The 26,552-nt window shown below is 43.3% G+C and overlaps 1 protein-coding gene across 2 annotated transcripts in view; it reads right to left on the bottom strand.

The window, feature by feature from the left end:
• Window positions 1-6,645: 6,645 nt before the first annotated feature.
• Window positions 6,646-26,552, bottom strand: part of LOC139448838 (protein madd-4-like) — a 127,213-nt gene continuing 107,306 nt past the window's right edge. For both annotated transcript variants that reach the window (XM_071230395.1, XM_071230451.1), the window contains exons 11-17: window positions 20,667-20,771; window positions 19,408-19,537; window positions 14,264-14,474; window positions 12,154-12,954; window positions 11,522-11,707; window positions 10,209-10,356; window positions 6,646-7,690 (exon numbers count right to left, since the gene is read on the bottom strand). In XM_071230395.1, the coding sequence (XP_071086496.1) occupies window positions 7,578-7,690; window positions 10,209-10,356; window positions 11,522-11,707; window positions 12,154-12,954; window positions 14,264-14,474; window positions 19,408-19,537; window positions 20,667-20,771 (1,694 nt within the window). In that variant the 3' untranslated portion in view covers window positions 6,646-7,577. The remainder of the gene's footprint in view (window positions 7,691-10,208; window positions 10,357-11,521; window positions 11,708-12,153; window positions 12,955-14,263; window positions 14,475-19,407; window positions 19,538-20,666; window positions 20,772-26,552) is intronic.

Below are 26,552 nucleotides of genomic sequence, written 5' to 3'. Positions count from 1 at the left end.
ACACTTTAACCACTAGGCTACCCCACCGCCCCTGGGTATTGGAAGAATGAATGGAATCACTAACACCACCTCACTTAATTAACGTTGTTGTTTAGGGCCCTTTTACCATGCAGTTTTTTCTCTATGGCTGACGAAAACATACCTTAACATAGACTTGCAACAGACGCAGTGCTGTATCCGGCGTGATTGATCTCAGATAGTGCAGACTACAATGTATATATGACATCATATCTCACGAAAACAAGGGAAACAGGGAACGCCAACGCATACAAACAGTGGCCTTATTCAGTACACACAATTCGCCAATACGAACATGTGTTAATCTGGACGATGTCATCGGGAAGCGGGGCACGGATGGCCCAGTCGTCTAAGGCTGTGCAGAGTTGTGTCCCTTGGGCACGCCAGAAACCCTTGATTGTGGGTTCGAATCCCGGTTCGCGCCGATTATGTTTCTAGGTTTGTCAGTGGTTTCACCGATGTGGTAAACGTCTTAGACCGGCATCAACTCGGGCTTTCGTCCCACATTATATGCGTGTATGTTTGACCCGATTTAGGTAATACGACTGAATGTCATCTCAGATCTGAGTGCAGTCAGATTGTCGCTATATTCGGAAGTTTTACCTAACCCCAGTCCGTGCGTCTAGGGCTCTGTTTCTGCATTAGTGTTGTTGACCCAATTACAGTCCGTGCATGTCAAGGGCTGTTTCTGCAATAGTTTTGTTGACCAAATTACAGTCCGTGAAAGTCTAGGCCTCGATTTCTGCCTTATGTTGCTGTGGCCCTAACCCTTCTACTCTTAATGCTCTACATGTACATCCAGTCCAAAACATTACTTCCAGACCGCGACCTCAATCAATACAACGTCTTAACATCCACCAATTACCCGAGTCTCAGGACTGTACAAGTAAAACTGCAACAGTAACTGACAATGAATGATAAAACCATGGTTCACAATAACCTCAGAGATGACCTTGACCTTGACAATATTAGTGGTGGTAGAAAACTGTTGTACATTTATTAACAGTAATTGTCAGTGGCAGAAAATATTGAACAACTGGTAAAAAATATCAATTACCGTCGTGGCCTGACTTGAATCGCAGTCGACAGCAGCAAGTGGACTTGACTAACATATAGTCTCTGAAATGAACATATCGAACAAAAAACAGTTGTTCAGTTATCTTAATAAAAATATAATAAAAAGGGAGCCCAGTGATTCTCCTCATTTTCAGATACTGCAGTAATCTAGACTTGCCAAACATTTAGACTTGCATGGGCTGTAGTTGATATATTTGTATTAGGGTCTGTAAGACAGACTACAAGTGTACCTTCTAGAAAGATTTTGTACTATAACTAGAGTTATCCGCCCTTGTACGCATGAATATCGAAAGCTTAATCCTTCGAGAGGCATCGGGAAGAGACAGTTTCTAGAAGGCTGGCTGTACCTATTTAAGACCTGGGCCTCGTTCCTCAAAACGATCTTAGCGCTTCAATTATCGTATATCTATGTTATATCTATGTATGGGACTTAGATCACCTTAACGCTAAGATTGCTTTGAGGAACCGGGCCCTCACTTGTTTCTAGTCAAGTGCGGCTTGGATACCTAACTAGAAACATCGGATTCCTGCCAGATCCCAACACGAAAGAAGACCACTTTCAAGACTTACAACAGTGACAATATACTAGACATTCTTGAGTGCTCTAAAACTAATTATGAGTTTCTTCTAATTGCTTTCGCCCCCTTAAACCCTCTGTATTGCCTCCTTCATTGTGAACCTAAAACCGCGTGTTTAAAAATGATCTATTCATTAGTCATTGAATCTTGTCATTATGTCATTCACTGACTTCACAATTCTACTGTGAGCGTACAGATTCCTGGGTTAACCTCTGGTTTAATTTTGAAACTCACCTCGTAACAGAAATAGAGGGTTCGCCTGGGAGTTGTTTCATTATTAAATGTGCCAGTGTTCATTCTACCCTCATTATTGTACAATCAATATCGGTAATATGGAGTTTATGGTGGAGTCACTTGTTTCATCTGTTTTGTAGACCACGATGTGAACTTTAGCTAAGAAGCCTTCCATCCGAAAAAAGTGATATTTGGAGGAGGAAAGTTTGACTGATTCGGCTTTGGCTTTGCTTAGTGAAAAAACAAACGATCATGTGCAAACCTTTTCCTGGGTTAACCCCAGGCGTTTCAATTTGGAATTAAGCTTCAGTTATATCGATCATCTGATATCAAATAACCAATTCCCTTCCAGCGATGTACTCACCTGAATTAGAAATAAAGGAGACCAGTCAGGCCACCTCATCGGTTTCATATTTAGATCTATGCATAAAAATACGGAGTGACAAAACACTCCCCACAAGACAGTGTGACATAAGAGAAGACTTCAACTTTCCACAAGTCAACTTTCCATGTATGTCGAGCAATGTTCCTGCAGCTCCAGGGAGGCAACACTCACCCAGCATGCTCCTGTAGGCCGAGCTCCGTCTGGGGTGTGACACCACGCCCTGTTAGTAACAAAGGCATCAGCAACCTTGTCTCGTGCAGTTATGTAAACGTGTAAGTGTCATGTATTTATATTAGAAAGTTATAGGAGACGCACATGTAAGAATTGGAATTGTGCAGACCCATTAAGAACAGAGGTAAATGATGCGTATGTGCGGATTAGGGTTGTGCAGTTGTGGGGGCATGAAGAAAACACCTTGATCAAATTACCGAAGAAACCGATAAATGTCCATTTGATATATCACAAAAGTAAGACGACCAATACACAAATTAAAAGTATTCTGACATCCAGTGGTTTACCTGGGGTGAAATTCCCCGGCTTCAACGCGAGGGCAGGCATTGTTGGTGTGAATTGTTGAAAGTATGCAGCAACTCACTCACTCACTAAATCTACAAGCACAGGTAGTGTGCTGACAAACCTAGAAACATAATCAGCCATGGCGAATATGGGATTTCAACCCACAATCATACCTTATTGCCACTCCTAATGAACGTACAGTAAACTACGGTTATAACGAACACGCTTATAACGAACTTACGGATATAACGAAGTTACTTTTTGGTCCTGACTATTTGCTGTAGTTATGCTGTATATATACTTATAACGAACTACGGTTATAACGAACTAAAATTAGTAGTCCCTTTGAGTTCGTTATAACCGTACTTTACTGTAACTCTGCACAGCGGCGCATTAGACATCTGGGTCACCCGTGCCCCTCTTAAAATAAAAGCAATTGCGACGTGGTTTATACGTTCGTGAACCTGTATTAAGCGTGGTATGACGTGAAGCCTATAGGTTAGCCCCGCGTCTTGTAAATGTTACAGTCAAACTGTGAAATCGGTAATTTCATGAAATGACTAAATCTTTCAGCTGAGCGCTGTTTGGTCGGCGCTGCCTTCCCCTAGACCAGGCCTCTGTATGATTCGTTGGTTAGAAATAGCGACTGCACAGTAAAGCGCCCTCTATATTCACGGGTGATGGAGCGATGACGTGTACCTATGACGTACTTACGATGGGAAAAAAAGATAACACAAATCGAACTAAATGAAAATTATTATTTATTCCAGGGGAATATTGTTGACATAAATTAAAAGCTGTGCCTTTTTACAATTTGGTTTATCAAAATCTAAATTGTTCAGTATCACAAAACAAATTGTAAGACACAATCCGTCTACTGTACACTAGACACATTCTGCTTGTCTACGTCTACTGACTACTCTCTGTTCCGGGACAACATGGATGTGGACACAATGTTGTACAAATGCCAAATGAACGTAGTACAGAGAATATATTGTTAGAAACAGAAAGATGATCTGTCGATATACTTTATTTCGTCAGGTGTTGCAGCTTATTTCATAAATGTATATAAAAAAGACAGCGGCCGTTTTAAAGTAAACACAAATCAAGCTTAAATAACCAGTCTCAAATAAGGTCTAAAACAAACAAATATAAAACAATGATTTATCTCTGAAAACATTAAATGATAAAATGTAAAAGAACCGAGGAAAACATTTTGCAATATATGCATAAATTGACGTGAGAATAACATTATGACGACAAAAGACTTGACTCTAGTGATTGCTCGCCAGACTTGTCAGTGAGGGAGGTGTTTTCTCTCTAGTCATGATGAGTCGACTGGAACCTGAATGAACCACTTTGACAGAAAGCAGATTACAACATCTGATATATAAAGCTAGTTAAACGGAGTATGACAGATAAAATTACACGACATGATAAGATAAAATACTCCCGAACGGTACATGAACACTCACACCTGAAAGCAATTACAATATGAGTCAGAGAACATTGAAATACTATCTATGCGATATCTATTAAAGTCTTGTGGTGGTAATAAATAAACAAATGGGCCAAAACATTTTAAAGAAGATCAACATCCAAGTTAAAATTCCGACACTAATCCCGACAATCATCTTTTGACCGTACTCTATACGAAGTCGTTCCAGAATAATGTTTTTGTATCGTGTGTTTAAACCAATTACACATAATACTAACACACAAGAGGTAGTGGGTTGGTTTATTATAATATCAAAGGTGATAAAATAACTTAAAAAAACTCTAGTTGAATTATGTCAGATTCTAGTAGAGTACCTTGACGTTACACAATACAGCACAACACCTGGTGCTCAATATCTTGACGTTACACGATGCAGCACAGCACCTGGTGCTCTATACCTTGACGTTACAGGATACAGCACAACATCTGGTGCTCTATACCTTGACGTTACACAATACAGCACAACACCTGGTGCTCTATACCTTGACGTTACACGATACAGCACAACACCTGGTGCTCTATACCTTGACGTTACACAATACAGCACAACACCCGGTGCTCTATACCTTGACGTTACACGATACAGTACGACACCTGGTGCTCTATACCTTGACGTTACACGATACAGTACGACACCTGGTGCTCTATACCTTGACGTTACACGATACAGCACAACACCCGGTGCCTAATATCTTGACGTTACACGATACAGCACAACGCCTGTGCTCAATATATTGACGTTACACGATACAACACAACACCCGGTGCTCAATATCTTGACGTTACACGATACAGCACAACGCAAGGTGCTCAATACATTGACGTTAGACGATACAGCACATCACCTGGTGCTGAATAAACCTTGACGTTAGACGATACAGCACAACACCTGGTGCTGAATAAACCTTGACGTGACACGATACAGCACAACACCTGGTGCTCAATATACGGTTACTGATTGCCAGTACACACCTATATCAGTTTCAACGTGACATCCTTCAATACTATAACTATTCTCAACATAACTGAAGCTTTAGCCCATACACATGTGTCAATCTGAACGGTTCATAAGACTAAATGCAAGGCTGGAAACGATTTGTCAAATACATCTTTGACAACTAGCATATTGATAGTATAATGCTGTACCCGGCATCTCAGTGCACAATGGTATAAACGTATACTCCACCAGTTTTCATGTTAGCGTCATAATCCTCCATTGTTTACCTCTGGTGCACACACGTTTTCCAGTCGGTAAATAGTCTCCAGAAACGAACTCAATTAATTACGATTAATAACTAAAAGTGAGAAACATGTCTCGCATAGAGTCTTCTAGTTTTTTCATTTCTGTGCCAGACTTGGACTATTATTATCTCCATCTATTTTCAGTCTTAATGCACCGAGACCTGAGAGCAACTGAACGAGTATTTCAAGATAATTAGTTCGTCTGTGTTCGTGTGTTTCAATACAGAGTCAAACGTTCGCCACCCTGAAGAGTCATAGCAGACCAGGTCCAGCCATTGTGACGTTTCGGCGTTGTCCAGGTCATCCCGTGGTCACATCATACATTAACTGACCATGGATATCTCTTTAAACGCTGACCAGAACAGGTATATGTTAAATGACAGTCCATTCTGACACCACTGTCAAGAAGAATTGACCATTCACGTGTGAGCTCGAACAGTCTGTGATTATCTAAATATGAGCATTATTTTAATATCGGATTCAAGCTGACCAGTGTTATCACCAAGTTATTTCACCAGGCGATGTTGATCCCTTATCAAACGTAAAAAAGGTTATTCGATGTCATTAGGAGAGGTACAGGCAATGACAACCAAGCTGTAAGGTCATATCAACCGTGCAGCATTATTTTGATGCAACAGAAGGGCTACCAGACCGAGTGTCGGATCAAATGTGACCACGTGTTGTCATTCTACTGTCACTTTGTGACATTGTATTCCTGCGCACTCCTCCAAAATGGCGGCGCGACTTGCGTCTGGTGCCTCGCCCAAACGAAGAACGTAATCGATGAGGCTCGGTGACGTGCCGATGAATTTATGACTATTGATGACTACTTTTATAATGTGGAGCAGTCAGGAATTTCTTGTTCCGCTGTCAAACTCAAATTTCATTAAGCCGCCATTTTGGTTTGTACATCGCGATTGGCTGTTTGCAACGTACCCCTGTTATGACAGTCAAGACGGTCTAGTGCTGTGGAGCCCACAGGAATCATGTCTCACACTGGTCGGCTGTTCGTTGTTCCCAGCAAAACACACACACCCACGCACCCACGCACACACACACACACGCACACACACACGCACGCACGCACGCACGCACGCACGCACACACACACACACACACAATAATATCTATATGACAAACTACATAACGATACACGTGAACGGTTTGAACTACATCAAACCACCTTAAACATACCAATATCATTGTCACCACCAGTGACGATAGAAAACATTCGCTCACAACACACATAAACAATATACATAATAATGAATAACTTACAGTATACGGAGTTTGACGTCATAGTGGCATCAATGACGTCACAACGTGCTGGTGTTTGGTATTTGCGTATGTTCTCAAGGTACTCATCTTAGCACCTATAATTGTATATACAACGCCGTACCAACTGATATTTCTTACAGTCGATGTCAGACATGTTGAATATAGTGCAGTAATCTGCACTAACTGTTGTCAGCCAATACACAGTGACATAACAAAGAGAGAGTACATAGTAAATGGATGTTCGTGACATGGCACAGAAACCACAAGTTTGGTCTCACTGTCAACAAGGACATTAAGTACGTGACCAAAAACAAAGACAACGAACACATGTGTGCACAAAAACCCCAATGAAATGTAAAATGAGGTAATATACGGAAAAGGTATTATCATTTAACATGGAAATTACTATGCATCTCAGACTGTATAACACCAAGTGTCAGGTATGGCGGAGGGAAGATATGGACTGCACTCGCTGTTGTACCCATGTTAATTAACCTGTCTCCTCTAATGGTGGTTCCTGTGATGTTTGGATCATCAACGTTGTACAAGATAATCATGATTTTGCATTCGTGCTGTTGTCATGGAAACACGGATCTTCTGCGACAATGGCTTCTGCTACTTCCATCTCACGAAGGTTCATGTCCTGTTGAACCCACACGTTTACTTGTTAGTAACGCCGCCCATCGTCAAATCTCGCGAGATTAAACCATCTTAGGTCACGTAGTCCCCACGTCGAACTACTGCCGTTATGTCATGATGTCATTTCATCTTTGCAGCTTGCACAGCACTTTTGTCTAAAGTTTATAAAGCGGCATAACCTCATCAGCTTTACGATACTACAGTAGTCAGACTCGTCATTACAGCCTGAAAGAGAAAAAAACATCAACATTACTATAACTGTATGCCGCGATCCACGCCATTTGTGTTCGGACGTAGAGTTTTGGCCTGACTAAAAGGTCCCTTATTCTGTACAGGTCTAGACGTTTTAAATAGTGTCTCGTGTGTGTGTGGTAAGGGTATTCCTAACATGTCAGACTGCCATACACCATAAGACAAGAGGACAGATCTGAATCAGACTGACTGGAACTGGTAATGTGTCGCGTCCAGTTCCCATCAAGTTCCGTTCTCTCGGTGCGGTTTTTAGTTCTGCTTGTGCTAAAACACTACCGCATTAATTCGTCAACAATTAAGTGAGTGAGAATGGTTTTACGCCGCTTTTAGCAATATTCCAGCAATATCACGGCGGGGGACACCAGATATAGGCTTCACACATTGTACCCATGTCGGGAATCGAACCCGGGTCTTCGGCGTGACGAGCAAACGCTTTAACCACTAGGCTACCCGACCGCCCCTTCAACAATTAAGCTGATGAATCGTTCGCCTTTTGTAAAATCAAGTTTTTTCCACACGTTGCTCTGACATGACGGATGGCACTCTCAGAACGACACAAATCTACACAATCATATTTGTTGAGTGTTTGCAACTTGTTGCAGCAAATAATACAAGTTGTCTTTACACTCGGCAGCAACTAGTTGCATGCGATGGAAAATCATTACGAAAAGAGTGTAGAGGTTGCAACTAGCTTTCATGCCACGCGCTGTTACCACAAATTGCACTGGAGAACGCACCAGTAGTTCAGAGCTATCTGAACTGAGGTCAACACGAGTAAGTGTTGGTACAAAGCCTTTTTTCCTCGTGGCGTTCAGTCTCCCTGAGCCTGTCAGGAATGCCTGCTATTACTACAGTGCACATACATCACGAGATGATCCGTGTAAAGGGACGTAATATGACACGAGCTATGTACAGCTGTACAAGAGACACAACTGTAGCGAGTCTTTCTGGTAGCTGTCGAGGATTCTTCGTGTAAAAGAAGGTAACAATAAAATTAGACTAACATTTTGTCCCAGATCAAAAAGTTTTCATGGTTGAAGATATATATCGTCAAAATCAAAACTTTTTAAAAGTGAAATCCAAATGGAGCGTGAGCTGGGGAGCAAATAATTCCCCTCTTGACGTGATTCCTGTTCTAATGTATTCTCTAGTGTCCCGGTGACCTTGCTCCACGGCTTATACTGAAAGAAAAGTCCTTCGTTGTGTAGTTATTCTATCCTCCTAATAGGCAAGTCTAGATATGTGGACAGTGCACCTAAGGTTCGCTCGTCACGCCGAAGACCCAGGTTCGATTCCCGACATGGGTACAATGTGTGAAGCCCATTTCTGGTGTCCCCCGCCGTGATATTGCTGGAATATTGCTAAAAGCGGCGTAAAACCCTACTCACTCACTCAGTACACCTAAGGACTCCAGTCTCTTATAGGGACAACTTGTACTTGTTATTTACACACTCTAGAAATTATGATTTAAACTAATAACTATTGCCTAACAGACTTGCGCAAGTCTAGGGTCCCGCAGACTTATTATGATACAATGTGAGTTTTAATATATTAAATGTTTGTTAACAACGTAAAATCGTGTTTTATGACACTACTTTTCATGATATTCATTCCCATGGGTTCTGTTAGTAGGTTCAGTTAACACCGTAATTCTTGTAGTTGTCGTAATCAAGCGTGTTGCTACATGTATTGTTATGACAATCAGTACAATCTGTTTATACAACAGCAATCACAGGTAAATCAGCGGCTAAAACCCCGCTGGGATCCACGTTGGAATAAGTCTCTGTCCTCTACACCCGTGATTTAGTTCGGATGTCGATGACACGGCGTAAAACATCACTCACTCAAACACCAACTGGACAACTCCACACGACGTCCCACACATGTCACTGGAGACACGGTTGGTCGGTGTAGCGAATTGGTGGTTGAAATACGCTGTGCAGACCCTTAGAGGTAGCAGGATCCTCTGATCTTGGGTTCGAATCCCAGTTTCCCTGATTATGGCAATAAGTGTATCAGTATCATACCCCTGCTCGTGTGTTTCACTGAAGTGATACATGTCTACTATTTGAAATTTCTCCTTTCCTCTCACATTAAGCTGTCACACATACTGTTCAAGGCGGCGTTTATAGATCCAGCTTACTCTGTTAATCACAACAACACCAGTACGAGTATCACGGTAATACTCCACGTGTGTTGATGCCAGGAGCTCAGGTTGATGTATAAAACCATATAGCAAGTTTGTTTGTTGTTTAACACCACACTCAGCAATATTCCAGCTATATGACTGTGTTCTGAAAGTAATCGAGTCTGGACAGTCCAGTGATTGACATCATCAGCATCGATTCACGTAATTGGGACACGAAATTCAGGGAGCCTGACTCCTTAGTCGCCTCTTACGACAAGCATTGTCGCCTCTTTACGGCAAGCATGGGTTGCTGAAGACCTATTCTAACCCGGATCGTCACGGGTCCTTAAAGCGTGTACTTACTGTCGGAACATGCTCTGGCATTGCAGGTCTGTGTGACTATCGGCCGCTTGAGTCGCTCACAGCTCCGCCCGGCTGGTCGTCCAGTGAAGTCCCAGATACACGTGAGACTGCGGCTCTGGAAACCTGTCTCGCCACACTCAGCCAGGCACTGCAACATGCAAGACAGACAACCACATCATCAGTCATGTCAAGGATGAACATTTCTCTTATGGAGGATTTCAACTTGTTACAGCACACACACGTGCAAACATATGCACGTGGAAGGAAGAAAAGTGTGCTTAAACGAACCAAACCCTACATGTAAAGAGTTGCGTCCCTTAGTTGTGCCAGGAACGTATGATCGTTCAAATCCATATGTGATAACAACAGTATTTTTCATATGCAAACTATTGTGTGTACTAGGTATGGATAACGAATTCTGATATATGTACATGGAATTATGTAAAGAGTTGCGATCACATGGTTCCATCGTAAAAGAGGGATATCATTGATTAACTGGATTATGTAAAGAGAGGAGTGTCGAGCCCGGTTCATCATACTAACACATAGGACATAAAGTTCAAACAGTAATGCATGTGGACTACATGCAATGTGATGTTTTGTATCACCCTCAAAATTAACCCATATATGAAGTGACCGTGAAATGTATCCTAGTTCTGTTCTACTCCATGGGATACAGTAATAGTCAATACATTTTTGATGAAGAGATGTGGACTTATGTCTTCTAGGAGACAGCATTCTGTTGAATACCTCACAGTCTACAGAGAACGTCACTAGACGTTGCTCAAACATTCCTGTAACGTCATCATGGCGCCAGAAGGATTGCACAAGGGCAGAGCAATTGTTTCAGGTAGTTGTTATTGTATTCTGTGGATGGCCTGGTCGTATCAGTTGGATGGTCGGATGTTATCGGATGTTAAAGGTCTGTTGGTATTGGGATGGTTAGATGTCGATAGGCGTTGTTGCATGATACGGCCCCAGATGTCTAGACCAGATCACATGCACCATGTGAGTGTAGCACTCTCTTCCACGCATGGTGTTCCTGGCATTGAATGTACCATCTCATATATAGACAAACCAGTATCTTGATGTAAACCAGTACTTTCAGTACGATTTAGTATGAACCAGCTCGAACCAGGAGTATCACTCACAACCAGATGTGAGTGAGTGAGTATGGTTTTATGCCGCTTTCAGCAATATTACAGCAATATCGCGTCGAGGGACACTAGAGTTAGAGCCAATACTCTTGGTATGAACCGGTATTGTCAGAACGGGCAAGTATTTTAGTATTCTGAGCATGAGGTGCTACTCACGTGGGACCACTCGGAGACATTCCACATGGACTTGCAGTGTATGTTGGGGCACTCGCTGAGGGCGAGGGGCTTCAGGGTGACGTTACAGTACCGCTCCTCCACCGCCGAGCTGTTGTCCAGGCGGACACACTTCACCCGCCGTCGGTGGATGGCGTAACTCTCCCGAACACAGCTGTCTATGCCGCACTGAAACATATAGCATACGTCAGTCTATATCGCACTGAAACATGGAGACATACAGCTGTCTTTACCGCACTGAAACATGGAGGCATATGTCAGTCTATGCCCAACTGAAACATGGAAACATACAGGTGTTTATACCGCACTGAAACATGGAAACATACGTCAATCTATGCCGCCCTGAAACATGTAACATACGTCAGTCTATACCGCACTGAAACATGTAACATACGTCAGTCTATACCGCACTGAAATTTGGAAACATTCGTATGTCTATACCGCACTGAAAGATGTCAATACTGTACTGAAACATAAATGCACACACGTATTGATACTCCCTGAAGCTTGGTGACACACACCTATCTATACACAACTTTAAGGCGGGGGTACACCATTTCACTGAAACTCATTTCCGGTACACAACTAAAACCACGTGCTACTGTTGAACTTACGTCTGACCAGTTGCCCGATGTCCATGTCACGCAGGGATCAACGTTGCACTCCTCCTTGCCCGGAGGCACGTGCAGGTTGGCACCCCGGCACACCTTGAGGGGGAACTCCTCGAAATAGTCATTGGTGATGATCTCACAGCTGACGTTACGTTCCCTTATGCCGCCATTGCACCTGGCAGAACACCGCGTCCATTCGCTCACTACGATCTGCAAAGCCTTCTGCTTCCTATCAAAAGGGTCTTTATATAATGCTGAATTAACGGCCTGGGAGCCATCTGACAGGTATCCGAGAAGATACTTCTCTCTCACTACCGTCTGTCTTAAAAGGTCAAGGACGTTGCTAAACACTATTGTCAGGTTAGAGATGGCGTGGTTTGCTCTGCACGTGTAAACACCAGCATCCCTTTCTGGACGACCTTTACGAATTCTAAGATTTCCTTTTTTGGAAACGTTCACCCGTCGGCCATTTCTAATGCGTCGCCCGTTTCTATACCACTCCAACTTGCGCTTGTTGAAGCCTTTCACTGGGCACTTGGCTATCACAGACGTTCCAGGCAAGATGGCGGCATTTGATCCGATGAGAAGACGCACCTTCTTCATTTTATTAAGCTGAAAGAATCTTAGCTGTTGCTCCTTGATTCTTATTTCAGGACAGACGCTCAGGTTGCAGGGTTTCTCGGAGTGAGGCCGGTCACTGGGCCGACATTCCATGTAGTTGACGAGGGTGGTCCTTTCTTCGGCCGACTTCCGCTGACACGTCACCTTCCGGCTGATGATGCCCGCGCCGCACGTCACTGAACACTGCAGGAGGAGATGCATCATACAAATTATCGTCAGCGCATTGAGGATTTGTTTGTTTGTTGTTTAGCAATATTCCAGCTATATTCCAGTATGTACATAATCGAGTCTGGGCCAGACGATCCAGTGATTGACATCATGAGCATCGATCTACTCAATAGGGATACGATGACATGCACCAACCGAGCCTGACGACCCGATCCCGTTAGTCGCCTCTTATGGCAAGAATAGGTTGCTGAAGACCTATTCTACCCCGGATCTTAACGGGTCAGTATCGTTTAGATACATCTGGTGTGGACACTCCAAGGAGGCGCGTAAAAACCTGTTTTCTACGTCACATATATTTACGGACATGTTCAACGAACTGGTTTAACTTGTAAATATTTATGCCATTTCTTTTCATTATTTTCTGTACCCAAATCCGAAAAGCCCACTCCACAACCAGAATATCGAATGTTTTTTCCCTATATGTTACTATGTTTCAATGACTAGTCCTAGTCCATATAATGACATTATTAACACCCTCGTGACATCGAGCTATTTAACAACTGTAACTATGTGTTGCGAGAGAGATGTTCAAACATCATAAAGTGCGCACTGTCGTGGGAAAACCCAGCCCAACAATAACGCATTGTCAGCCCCAGTCTCGCAGTTTGGGCGAGGTCTACCATTAGAAGTGTCCTTTATAATACAAAACCATCCCAAACCGTATTGACATCGTGAATACAAAGGAGTCCGACGTTCTCATTCAAATACTTAAGGTATATACTTGAGTATTGCTGTGCGGCGCCAGGCAAAACACAAACACGTACTTTTTTATGCAAATTATGTGAGTGGTGGGTGCTAAATTATGTAGGTGGTAGAGCAGGACATGCTTACCCTTCTCGCGGACACCTGGTGTCATCACTCATTATCAGTGATCCATTCATATAACTTTCATCGTTATTTTGCCTTTTACTCTCAATGAAATCTGTTTTAGCAGATAAATCAAGACTGATTACTCTCTGGAGCTGACTCTCTCTGGTAGCCCTTTGACTACCAAACGCCAAAAGTTCCTTATTTGATCAGAATTCTATAGTATCTGTAACACCAGGTGTGGCTGGTTCTACAGAGAGCGGGCAACGGGATAGCCTAGTGGTTAAAGCGTTCGCTCGTCACGCCGAAGACCCGGGTTCGATTCCCAACATGGGTACAATGTGTGAAGCCCATTTTTGGTGAACCTCGCCGTGATATTTCTGGAATAAAGCAGCGTAAAACTATACTCACTCACTCACTCACTCACTAATCTACAGAGAGCTGCCTGTGTACCCACCCTCTCCCATTCTCCCACGACCCAGTCAGCGGGACAGTCCTGGGTGTTACAGCCCCGCTCTCTCTCCGGGACAGGCTGCTGACACATGATGTCAGGGAGGCGGAGGACCTTCTCCGGCCCCAGGGCGACCACCTGTATACACGTGACACTCCGGTTCATGACCCCGCCGCCGCACGTGCTGGAACACATGCTGAAGTCGCCGATGCGCCACCTGTCAACAGATTAAGTTGAGATGAAGACTGTACCAAATGAACTGAATAATAAATAAAAATGAGATAAAGAGTGGGAAGAGACCCCAACGTGAAGTATATTGCAACCAGAGCCGGTGGGGTAGCCTAGTGGTTAAAGTGATCGCTCGTCAAGCCGGAGACCCGGGTTCGATTCCCCAGATGGGTTGAATGCGTGAAGCCCATTTCTGGTGTTACCCGCCGTGATATTGCTAGAATATTACTTACAGCGGCGTAAATAATAATCACTCATATTGCAGCCAATAACTATTTAGTGAAAGTCACTTGGTAGCGACTGAAGACCATGGGTCGCAATCAGGGGGAACATTAGCGGATCCTGGCATGGATAGGTAACGCAACTCACAGATCACTGGACAACACTGACACCCACACTAATTTCAATGTTACGCTGCTTTAAAACCATTCCAGAAATACCACGGTAGACTATGAATGAGCTTACCGTTGTACCATTTGGGGGATTCGAACACAGAACTTCAGCGTCATAAACAAACGCGTTAACCAGTAGACTACCTAACGCCATATCTAAGACGGAGATGAATAGGGGTTATTCCTTTAGTAGGCGCGACGATGGTGACAGATGGGTCTGGGTCAGAAGATGGGTGGCCCCGACAGGCGGGAATCCGTGTAAATGGGGGACAGGGTCATGTGTCGGGGCTATAAGTGGCGATCTTTTATCAGTTGATTATCTTTCACAATGAAAGTTTCATTATCTACGAGACCACGTTCCCCGAGATGACCCACGTAAGCCGTGTAGTTATTACTCATATTACAAATGGCTGAAACAGATAACCCCTGTCTCCTCCCACTGCAACATAGATGGGTCACTGTCGAGGCCGGTCATGGCCAGCAGCAATGTGAGACTCAGTGTGCCTGTCATGTGGAAATATGGTGTTGAACAAAATGCCAAAATGGAATGTCATAAACTGGTGAGTTGAAACATTCCACATCAGGGAATATGAATGTCAAAATTATTTTTTTCAACGATGTATATACTTTATGATAAGTATTAAAAGTGATTGATGCACAGCCAGCGTTCAGTTTGTTAACATACGGACCCATTGTCCACTTAACGAACGTGAGGGTAATTCTATGGAATTCTAGAAGGGACATTGTCGCGTTGTCGCCTTTGCAAAACCAAGCCAAAAGTGAATTAACCAAAACGCGACAATGCGACCATTTTGACAATTTGAGTGATATTTTTGTTTTTTATGCGTTATTTTTCAAGGTCTGTCGCGTTGTCGCATCATCTAACTTATGTACAGGCGGCGTGATCGGTGTTTCATAAGTAAGGGAGCGGTCGGGTAGCCTAGTGATTAAAGTGTTTGCTCGTCACGCCGAAGACCCGGGTTCGATTCCCGACATGGGTAAAATATGTGAAGACCATTTCTGGAGTCCCCCGCCGTGATATTGCTGGAATATAATGCTAGAAGCGTCGTTAAATCATACTCACTCACTTCATAAGTAAGAAAGTCCATTGAATATATCAATGTATCCATTTCTGACACGCGCACGTCAGAGACAGACTATGCCAAAATCACAAAGTAAACGTAAACATAAACAAAATAACAGCCACAATAACAATAATAATAATGAATCATTTTTATGAGTGAATTTTCTGTCCCTTTTGACACTAATGTGATTAACAAGATTCAGAAAAACCATGGCAAAAAAGCGGGCCACGCTTGCATCCCAAGTACCAAATTCTTCCACTCCCCATTGTTCTCGGTGCCTTAGGTTTGGTACCCCCCAATCTGTTGACTGACATTGGGAGAGTACCCGGGTTTGTTGCCAGGAGTAAAGCCCTTCCGACAATCTGTGTAATGCAGAAGGCTGCAGTGTTGGGGAGTCGTCACATTCTCCGAAAAGTTCTCGGTGGGTTTGACTAGCGCTTCATGGGAGAAGTCACATTCCCTGTCTGGGCTGCGTGTAGACGGGACCACGGCCCTGAGCTGAAGAAGAGCCTAACCAGCCTGACTGTGCCGGGATCACCCAAACCCTTTGCTGTTAATGCCATGTACTATCCAATATGTCTTGAATCTGGATCGGGACAAACGGTGTGCCACCACATTTTTTATTGGCTCCATCCGGCTCCATTGCTAAGTTTAGAGCATGAATGGCGCCTCGCCGTGGCCTACAATGAACCGTGGGTGTGCTGATTGGGACCAGTGTACCAACATCCATTAGTCATTGTGTTTTATACTAAATGCACCTCATACATTATATATACACCCATATGTTAAATATCCATGATAATTTCTATTATTTGCCGGGGCTATTAATACGGAGGTAAGATCTACCTATAGGAAAGACCGAGATTTAAGACACAATACAAAACAGTACAGATGCTCGTTTCCATTAACACGACGCGGTGTAGACCGATTTTCCCAGAACAATAAAACAAATACCACTGCAGGGCAATAATTGACACTTTTCACGACATTTATTTCAAAAATATATTTAACAATAGCCGCGGTATTTGGAAGACGCGCACCGTGGTCGCACGTGTGTTTTTAATTCCCCTTGTCAACACTGAAGCGAGGTGCGGTAATGACTTCCATGGTAAGGGTCTGAGGCTTGATTCTTCTCAACGGCTAACACGTGGGCTCTGATGTTAGAGACTTGAAAGTAAGGGAACGGCATCATAGCACAGATGGAAGGAGTTTCTTGTCATACCAAACACTGCTGAGAACCAATTGTCCTTTCTACTTGGGATCACGCTCGCGGTTTTAACATCATTAGACGACTGTACAGGGTGATACACAGCGGTTTAACAGTGCGATACACTGCTATTACAGTTACACCTTCACAGCCCACCTGTAGCTGTTGATGCAGGAAAACAAAGACTACACCAATATCAATCTCATTAAAATCAGATCTTAATGCTGGCTACCGCTTTACATAGATCTGAGGACATTCCCATTCCGTCAGAAAACCCTTCGCGAACTTTCACATATTAATAAAATGACATCAGCCAATCAGAAAGCAGCTTTCTGGCACTCTACGGAAACTGTTTCAAACTGGCGATTTCCATTTTAAAATAGCTTTGAAAATTGAACAAAAGAACATTCTGGAATGTCGGGATTGTGTGGCAGTACTTCCCACAGGCTGTGGAACGTCTCTTGCGTTTCAAATGTTGATCCCACTGAAGCGAGCGATAGACGATGATTTTGACGGACTCAGTCGTCGAGTCCACTACTGTCGTTCGGAATACCCCGTGTTAACCTTTTCAAGGTTGCACGATTAGAAAACACTCCGACTGTCACTTTCCTGATCTGGTAAGCGACATCCTGATTGGTCGGGTGAAAGGACGTTCTGACGTGACCGTAGAGATGTCCACAAAACTTTGTTAAGCGGTAGCGAGAACTAAGATCTGATTTTAATGAGCTTGCACTAACATCAATCCTGAGGAGAGCAGTTTCAGTATCTGGGAGAGGTGATATTTGCCTTCTAGATTACCCTGGCCAAAATATATAGCCAGATATATCCTCCAACATCTGCCCCAGTAGATGCTATGAGACTTACTCTGCCTATCTGACAGTGGGGCATATGCCTCAATGTGTTCTGATATCTTCACGAGCGGACATTGGTCGCCACATGATTTCTATTCGTAAGGTGGTTGGTGGGGTTACCTAGTAGTTACAAGCGTTGGTTCGTCACGTAGGGGACCGGGTTCGACTCCCACAAGGGTACACTGAATGAAGGCCTGAGCTCCGTTTCAAGTACGATCTTAGCTCTACTACAGTGGAAGGTCCATAATAGAATAGAGGAGGTGAGTGAGTGAGTGAGTGAGTGTGTGAATATGGTTTTACGCCGCTTTTAGCAATATTTCAGCAATATCACGGCGGGGGACACCAGAAAAGGGCTTCACACATTGTACCCATGTCGGGAATCGAACCCGGGTCTTCGGCGTGACGAGCGTACGCTTTAACCACTAGACTACCCGACCGCCCCAGTAGAAGAGGTAGGTCGTCCTGAGATCGCTTTGTGGAACATACCCCTTGTGTCCATGTGCCATCATATGTCTTGGATATTACCGACAGAGGCGCAACCTCACTCACTCATTCCGGAAGAGCCAACAATGTCCTGGACAAGGTCGTCTTCGCTAGGCAAGGAAATTAACTGGCTGTAAAAGTCCAGTTCCCACCCTTGCCGAACTTGGCTGGAATTATAGTCATATAATTGGCTGGACTAACGAGTCTATGTATAGTCCAATTAAAATCGCGTAATGACATCGACATCCGGTTTGAAAACTGCTGTGCGTATTTCGGCCAATTACAGAATTTGCAAAGCATGTGTACCGCCAACTCGGCGTCAACAGATATTTTCCAAATCTTTTCATGTTTTTAATTAAGGTGCTCACGTGACTGGATGCACTTCACGAAGTGAGATCCTTTATATTAAAAAAAAAACGAGTGGATCGTCTTGGTTGGGCGCTGCCATTTTGTTTGATGCAAATGCAAATGCTATGAGAGATGGAATCTGACTGGTCAATAGGAGGGACCTCGAAGGCACATAACTCGTAATAGCCACTGGTGGGGCTACAATTGAGCCCATAAATTCCAACCACGTTCGGCAAGGGTAGAAACTGGACTTTTACAGTCAGTTAATGGCAAGGGTGGAAACAGGACTTTTACAGTCAGTTAATGGCAAGGATGGAAACTGGACTTTTACAGTCAGTTAATGGCAAGGATGGAAACTGGACTTTTACAGTCAGTTAATGACAAGGGTGGAAACTGGACTTTTACAGTCAGTTTATGGCAAGGATGGAAACTGGACTTTTACAGCCAGTTAACTCTCTTGCCTCGGGACGATGGGGCAACGTACGTCATTGCATACTTTTCCTCGTGTGCCTGGTATTTATTACTTGACATTCTGCTACTACTGAGTCCTCCTTACCTTTGAGGGCACGGCACATCATTACACACTCTCCGTGTGATGGGGACCTGGGCGGCCCTCTCGCAGTACTCCTGTCCTACAATACTGCCGTTCTCCTTGTTGATACACTGCAGCATCGTCTCTTGGGTACCTGCAGCAGATCACGGTCACGTGGTCCTACAGAGGGGTCAACTAGGGGACTACACCAGTCCTATAATACATCGTGAGTGAGTGAGTGAATGCTGAATTATGCTGCAGTCAGCAATTTTTCAGCTGTGTCCCAGTGGTCACTGAATAATCGAGCGTGGGCTTGGCAAACCGGTGGTTGATAGAATGAGCAATGACCCACGTGGGGACACGATGACTCACAACCAGACAGGTCAAACACTGAGCCCGTTTGTTCCTCATTGGTCTCATGTTACGACATTCATAGTGTACCGGGGACACTGTCCGAGCATCGCCACTGGGATATGATTTTGTTTGTTTGTTTGTTGTTTAACGCCGCACTCACCAATATTCCAGCTATATGACGGCGGTCTGTAAATAATCGAGTCTGGACCAGACAATCCAGTGATTAATATCATGAGCATCGATCCACGCAATTGGGATCGATGACATGCATCAACCAAGTCAGCGAGCCTGACCACCCGATCCCGTTAGTCGCCTTTTATGACAAGCATAGTCGCCTTTTACGGCAAGCATGGGTTGCTGAAGACCTATTCTACTCCGGAATGTGTATGTATATAATATCATTTGTGAAAACATACATTTGCCTCATCACGGCATAACAGTAACAGAGTACGTGAAGTGTTCCTCAAGGTGGACTGTAACTTGTGTCAGTATGATTTGTTTGTTTGTTCGCTGTTTAACGCCACAATCAGCAACATTCAAGCTTTATGACAGCGGTCTGTAAACAATCGAGTCTGGACCAGACAATCCATGAACATCATGAACATCATGAACATCGATCCACGCAATTGGGATACTAAAATCAGCGAGTCTGACCATCCGATCCCGTTAGTCGCCTCTTACGACAAGCATAGCCGTCAGTATGATATACTGCATACTACAGAGTACTGTACCTCCAAGACAGCTCATACTACAGAGTACTGTACCTCCCAGACAGCTCATACTACAGAGTACTGTACCTCCCAGACAACTCATACTACAGAGTACTGTACCTCCCAGACAGCTCATACTACAGAGTACTGTACCTCCCAGACAGCTCATACTACAGAGAACTGTACCTCCCAGACAGCTCATACTACAGAGTACTGTACCTCCCAGACAGCTCCTGCTACACGTGGTTAGCCCTACTGCTCTCAGTTCGTAGTTGTCATAGCACGGCTCCAGCATGCATGGCTCCTCGGCTGGCGGCTTGGGATCTGGAAACACAGCACAACATCTAAAAACACAGCAAACAATGGAGCCACAAGACCAACGCCCATCAACTAATATTCAAAGTCTCTGTATCTAAACACGGAATTACCAGATGCCCTGATCCCGGACATTGACGCTTCGACTGACGCAACTCGTTCACATACGACTTGTCTCCCTTCGTGAGCGTCATACGACACTTTCTCAAAAGGTGTTTGATCAGGGTTAATTACAACATTCAAGGGAGTAAAGCTTCGAAAAACATTTTATGGTAGACGCCATGTGTACTATGCGGACATTTTCAAATCTGACCCATCAGTGACCATAATATTTCCGTGTTTTTTTCGGTGAAAACTTGCCTTGCATGTGTTTGTAAACGTAACGGGTGCCACCGGTGGGTCAGGATATGCTAATCTTTCCCCCAATACCGGGCATCATCACTATTTGATAGTGATTCATAACACATTTCTTATAATACAGTAGAATCGGACAGGACTTCGGTAGAGATTCCTGATGATAATTTATGACAACGAAATAACCTTTACTTCTAGTTTTGTAAATAACCCATATGAAAGAAATAAGAAAATAAATATATTTAGGAGCCAGTAGCAAAAAATAATAAAAAAGTTAATATATTTATTTATAGATAGTACTACAGAAGCATAATGACCAATTTTCGTCATCCAGGCAGCATAAGCGTTGCTTTTCTATTAGATACCATTTTAGAGTGTAGGGTTAACGTGAACGGAAGGCAGCGTGTATGAACGCAGCGGATTCGTCTAGTCGTCTGGTGTTAATGTTTGAAATGTTATTTTCTAGTCTAGAAGTCCATATTTGGTCAATACGAGACACCAGAGTGAATGAGTTATGTTTAATGCCGCTTTGAACAGTAGGCTAGTAAAATCACGACGTGGCAGAAAAGTGTTTAGGGAAGTCGGAAGTGACGTAGACGTTTACCCTATGGCGAAGCAAATGAGCCATGAACACAGGCATTGGGGCTGATAAACCAAGGGCAACCCTAGAATTCAACTCGAGATCATTTAATCCTGGCATGACTAAGGGACGCAACTCAGTATCGCGGCGCATAGAACCACTGGGGTGCCCTGTGCTTCCGACACAATACCTATGGATGTAACGATGTAACATAACCAGCGAACGTGACGCGTGTCCCTCACTCACTCGTCTACAAGGTATCTAAATTTTCTAAGGCATGTATGACAGTGACACTGCACGTGAGCAATCCCGCTGCCAGCGCGAGATGGCGAGATCTATGCAGCATCTGACCTATATATGCTCGACATTCAACAATGAGAAACCTGATACGTACAACAGATGCCTGTCGAGAATGTTGTAATCTCCACAGACATTGCAGTGGAGTCGGACAGCTTCGTCCCAGAAAGGCGTGTGATCGTGGCCGCGAGTCTTTGTGAGACGTACCTCACGCGGAAAATCTCCCCTGACATCACATAGAGAGTTCACGATTTAACTTGAATTCTTAGCTTCAAATCGAGGTGACAGAGAAAATTCCCAGAAGTTTATTAAATTACACTTAATCAACCATACTCGGAGTTATGTGGAAGAAAAACATGACATTGGTAATCCAACACCTTCTCTTATGTGGGCTGATTGACTTAAGTTTGGTATTTCCAGCCTATACAAGACACGAGCTGATCGTCGCGGGAGAGTCTTGAATGGCTTGGGGTTCGGCATGTGGAAAATTTACCTGCATTGGGTTTAAAATCACATTCAGTGGTAATGATAGGAAACGAATCAGACATGAAAGATGTTGATGCGATTTGAAATAAGATACCTTTAGTTCAGTGAAGAAAAATATAAAAGTGTTCATTATTTTTCAATATTCCAAATTAACCGAAGGCACCAGTTCACCGTCAGACTGATCTGTATAGCAAGTTTCATCTAGAAATAGTCAATGGTTTTGGAGTTCTTCACCGGAAACGAGTACTACCATCTTTTTCAATGAAGTCCACTTCTCGATATGGAAAAAACACAACCTAAATCATCAAAAGGCACAATTTCACGAATAGACTGATCTGTACAGCAAGTTTCAACAAGAAATATTCAACGGTTTAGGAGTTCTGGAAACGGAAAACAGACATGTTGATCGCTATATTCCCCGTTTTTTTTTTAAAATGGGGGAAAAATGATTATACTTATGATGTATTTGTTGATGAAATACTGCAATACTATATTTGAATTATTTCACATTTTCCTAATGTTAAACACTAATGAGTCGCAGTAATATGTGTACAAACCTTATCTGGAGGTGCCACATGTAGTCATCCAGTACCCCGTTCTCCCAATACTGCACACATTTGTTTGGAGATAGACATAATTAATATACTCTCACACATTTCATACTAACTCTTTTGTTGACAAACTTCTCCTTGTCAATCCCGATTTACCGTAAATATCGCAGTGCAGATGTTTATAATGACTTTTTATAAGATATTCGCAATTTTTAAAACGGGTCATCAAATAAATAATTAAATTTATTTTAGTAACAGATAGTCGCAGTTATATAAACGTAAATAAATATATAAATACATTTTATTAACAGATATTCGCAATTTCTGAAACGTTCATTAAATAAATAAATAAATATATGTTAGTAACAGATATTCGCAATTCTTTATTTCAAGATATTAAGTTGAAATTTCAAGATATTAAGTTAAAATTTCAAGAGGCTAAGTTGAAATTTCAAGATAGTTTCTAGAAATTTCAACTTAAGTGTCTTGAAATTTCAACTTAGTATCTTGAAATTTCAAGATAGTATCCAAAAAACCCTAAGAAAACCCAAATATCGCTTAAAGTCTTCCGTAGTTTACAATACGTTTTCTTTACATAACTGCAATAATTATACATTTACGTTAAAATAATTATTTTTTACATAGATCTGGCAATCAAGGTCACAGTCTACAGAGTCGATCTCCTTGTGTTAAACGGTTGCCTCTGAATCACAAGGGATACAGACTACACTATTTGACCCACCTCTGTGGGTGGTGTACATTTCTGTCCATACTATCAGTATTTTATTCATATCACTGCCTGAATAAACCAAGAAAACATAAGCTTCCCCGTCCCATCATCGCAAGCAGCCGATACCTGTAATCATAGCCGGCTGGGTCATTTAACGTGGCCATTCTCACGTTTCGATGTTTATGTTACCCCTACAAACCGAGTATCTCCGAGCATCGTTTAAAACATGATAGAGCCATAGGAAAATAGTTAGTGGGTAAATGCTTACTGGTCACATTGTATAGACCCCTGCTCCCCTGGGCTGGATCTCGTATGACGGGTTAGAGAGTCAGCTCCCAGCGAGTAGGCCACAGTCTGTTTAGGTAACCCTTCATACCACCATGGCTCGTAATCGTTTAGTTTTTTTGGCCGGGGGTGTGTACTGACATTGCCCGACTTCAGACCGGGAATCATCCTTTGTTGCTTGAGGACAAAGGCAAAGGTGGTAATTGTGTTGTGTAAACGCGTCAAGGAAATCTGAAAATATTTAGGGATGAAACAGCAAGGAGCCAAAACAGATTCTGAACAGCTTTCAAGACACTGGTTTGACGAGTCATTGAACGAACGACTTCGATGGGCGAAATGGTATTTGCTTCACTGGAACGCTCTGTCATGCCATTGGTTCAAACACGTGAATACTTTGATGGAACTCTTGGTATGCAGATTGGAATTCTCTCCTATATTTGGCAAGGCTGTGTAATGTGCTGGTTCATATCACATAACTCTCTTCCGTGTCTACCTTGTACCCTTGGAACACAGACATAATAGGGTCAGATTCTGAGACATCGAGATTTAGGCGATGCCAAAGAAAGTGCAGAATGCCTACTTTTCTGGTTCGATGATAGTGTGATTGTCAATAACTCTAATACCACGGGAATCCGACAGCTGAACTTGAACAAAAGCTGTTCGAGTCGTGGTAGTACACCTTATTATATGACCTACAGTTAGGGTTGTGCTTTGGTAGATTTATTTCTGACTCCCTGAATGGAGTGGAAAAGTGTGTGGCACTCTCTCGGTGTCCCCTCCCAGCACCGCCCACAAGCAATGGCCCACACAAACACGTACCATAATCTTGTGTAGGTCCTTGTTGGTTGACCAACGTCCGTACCCTAACCATCTTCCCGAGGCAAGAGAGTTAACTGACTTTAAAAGTCCAGTTTCCACCCTTGCCGAATATGGCAGAAATTTCTGGGCTCAATCGTAGTGGGTGGGTTGTGACGAGTTATGTCCCTTCTATTTCTCTCCTATGGACCAATCAGATTCCACCTCCCGTATCACTTGCATTTGCTTCAAACAAAATGGCGGCGCCCAGTCAAGACGATCTGATCGACAATCAAGATCTATGTTGTCATAAAACGGCTCTCGCGAAGTGCATCAAATCACGTGAGCACCTTGATTAAAAACTTGAAAAGATTTGGAAAATATCTGTTGACAACGAGTTGGCGGTGCACATGCTGTACAAATCCTGCAATCGATCGAACTCTGCATGACAGTTTACGAACCGGTGCGCGATTTTGATTGGACTATGCATAGATTCGTTAGTCCAGCCAAAATCTAACTCCATAATACCAGCCTAGTTCGGCAAGGGTGGAAACTGGACTTTCATAGTCAGTTAACTCTCTTGCTTCGGGAAGATGGCACGTGCGATACAGCGAACATCTCTAGTTAATGGTCAAGTCACAAACACAGGCTGGTCAGATCTACAACTACTTTTTACAAACAGAGTGTGGTTTTAACAGATATGAGACAACCCTTGCACATGGAGTGGTAGTCCTGCACCATGACCGTGGAATATATTTATTTTATGAAAAAATAATAATATAGATACGTATACAAAAGCAAGTCTAGCCAGCTCAAGCTAGCTCTAAATCAGCATGCATAGGGATTTTATTTTATTTTTAGAGTCAAGAAGGATATTGTGTAATATAAGATTTCAGAGACTAAATGTTAGTCTAATGGAGTGGGGATCTGGTAAGATCTGTTCCTATCGTGTTTCTTGCTACATCTATGACCAATAGGGCGTGGTTACAATCAGATCTATGGCTACCCCCTGACCCACGGGGCGTGGTTCTAGCCAGATCTGTGACTATCCCCGACACATGGGGCGTGGTTCTTACAGATCTATGACTGTCCTTGACCAATAGGGCGTGGTTACAACCAGATCTATGGCTACCCCCTGACACACGGGCGTAGTTCTAGCCAGATCTGTGACTATCCCTGACCCATAGACGTGGTTCTAGCCAAATCCATGACTATCCCCGACACAAAGGGCGTGGTTCTAACCAGATATATGACTATCCCTGTAAACTTGCTACCTAGGTATGCCACATACATACATGGCCGTAGAGCTCTAATCATCAACAGTAGGTGAGCGGTGTCAGGGTCCGGCATTGTGGCCGACAGTGAGGGGTTGGTGGAACACACAGATGCGATGCCACGGTCCACACACGACACCCCTTCTCTATTGTTGGCCGACTGACAGCCGATACCTGCCACAAACAGGGACAGATTCTTCTGCTTCCCGGGAATTACGCCCCTGCTTTGGGAGATGATCGACAGCATTACAAAAATGACACAGCAGAATCCTCTTCAAATGGTAGGATCATAGCATTTCCATCACAACACAGTCTTAATAGCTACGCGCTGGAACTAAATCACCGTCTGTATAATATAAATTTCAAAATCGGTTTTGTTATAATACCTGGATATGATTTACTAGGGCGCGTGTGGGGCTGTTGGCGTCCTCTTTCACA

Source organism: Haliotis cracherodii, unplaced genomic scaffold (assembly GCF_022045235.1).
Source record: "Haliotis cracherodii isolate W230 unplaced genomic scaffold, xgHalCrac1.p SCAF_1, whole genome shotgun sequence".
NCBI lineage: Eukaryota > Metazoa > Mollusca > Gastropoda > Lepetellida > Haliotidae > Haliotis > Haliotis cracherodii.
The sequence above is the reverse complement of the archived record's forward strand: the minus strand, read 5'-3'. Positions and strand labels throughout refer to the sequence as shown.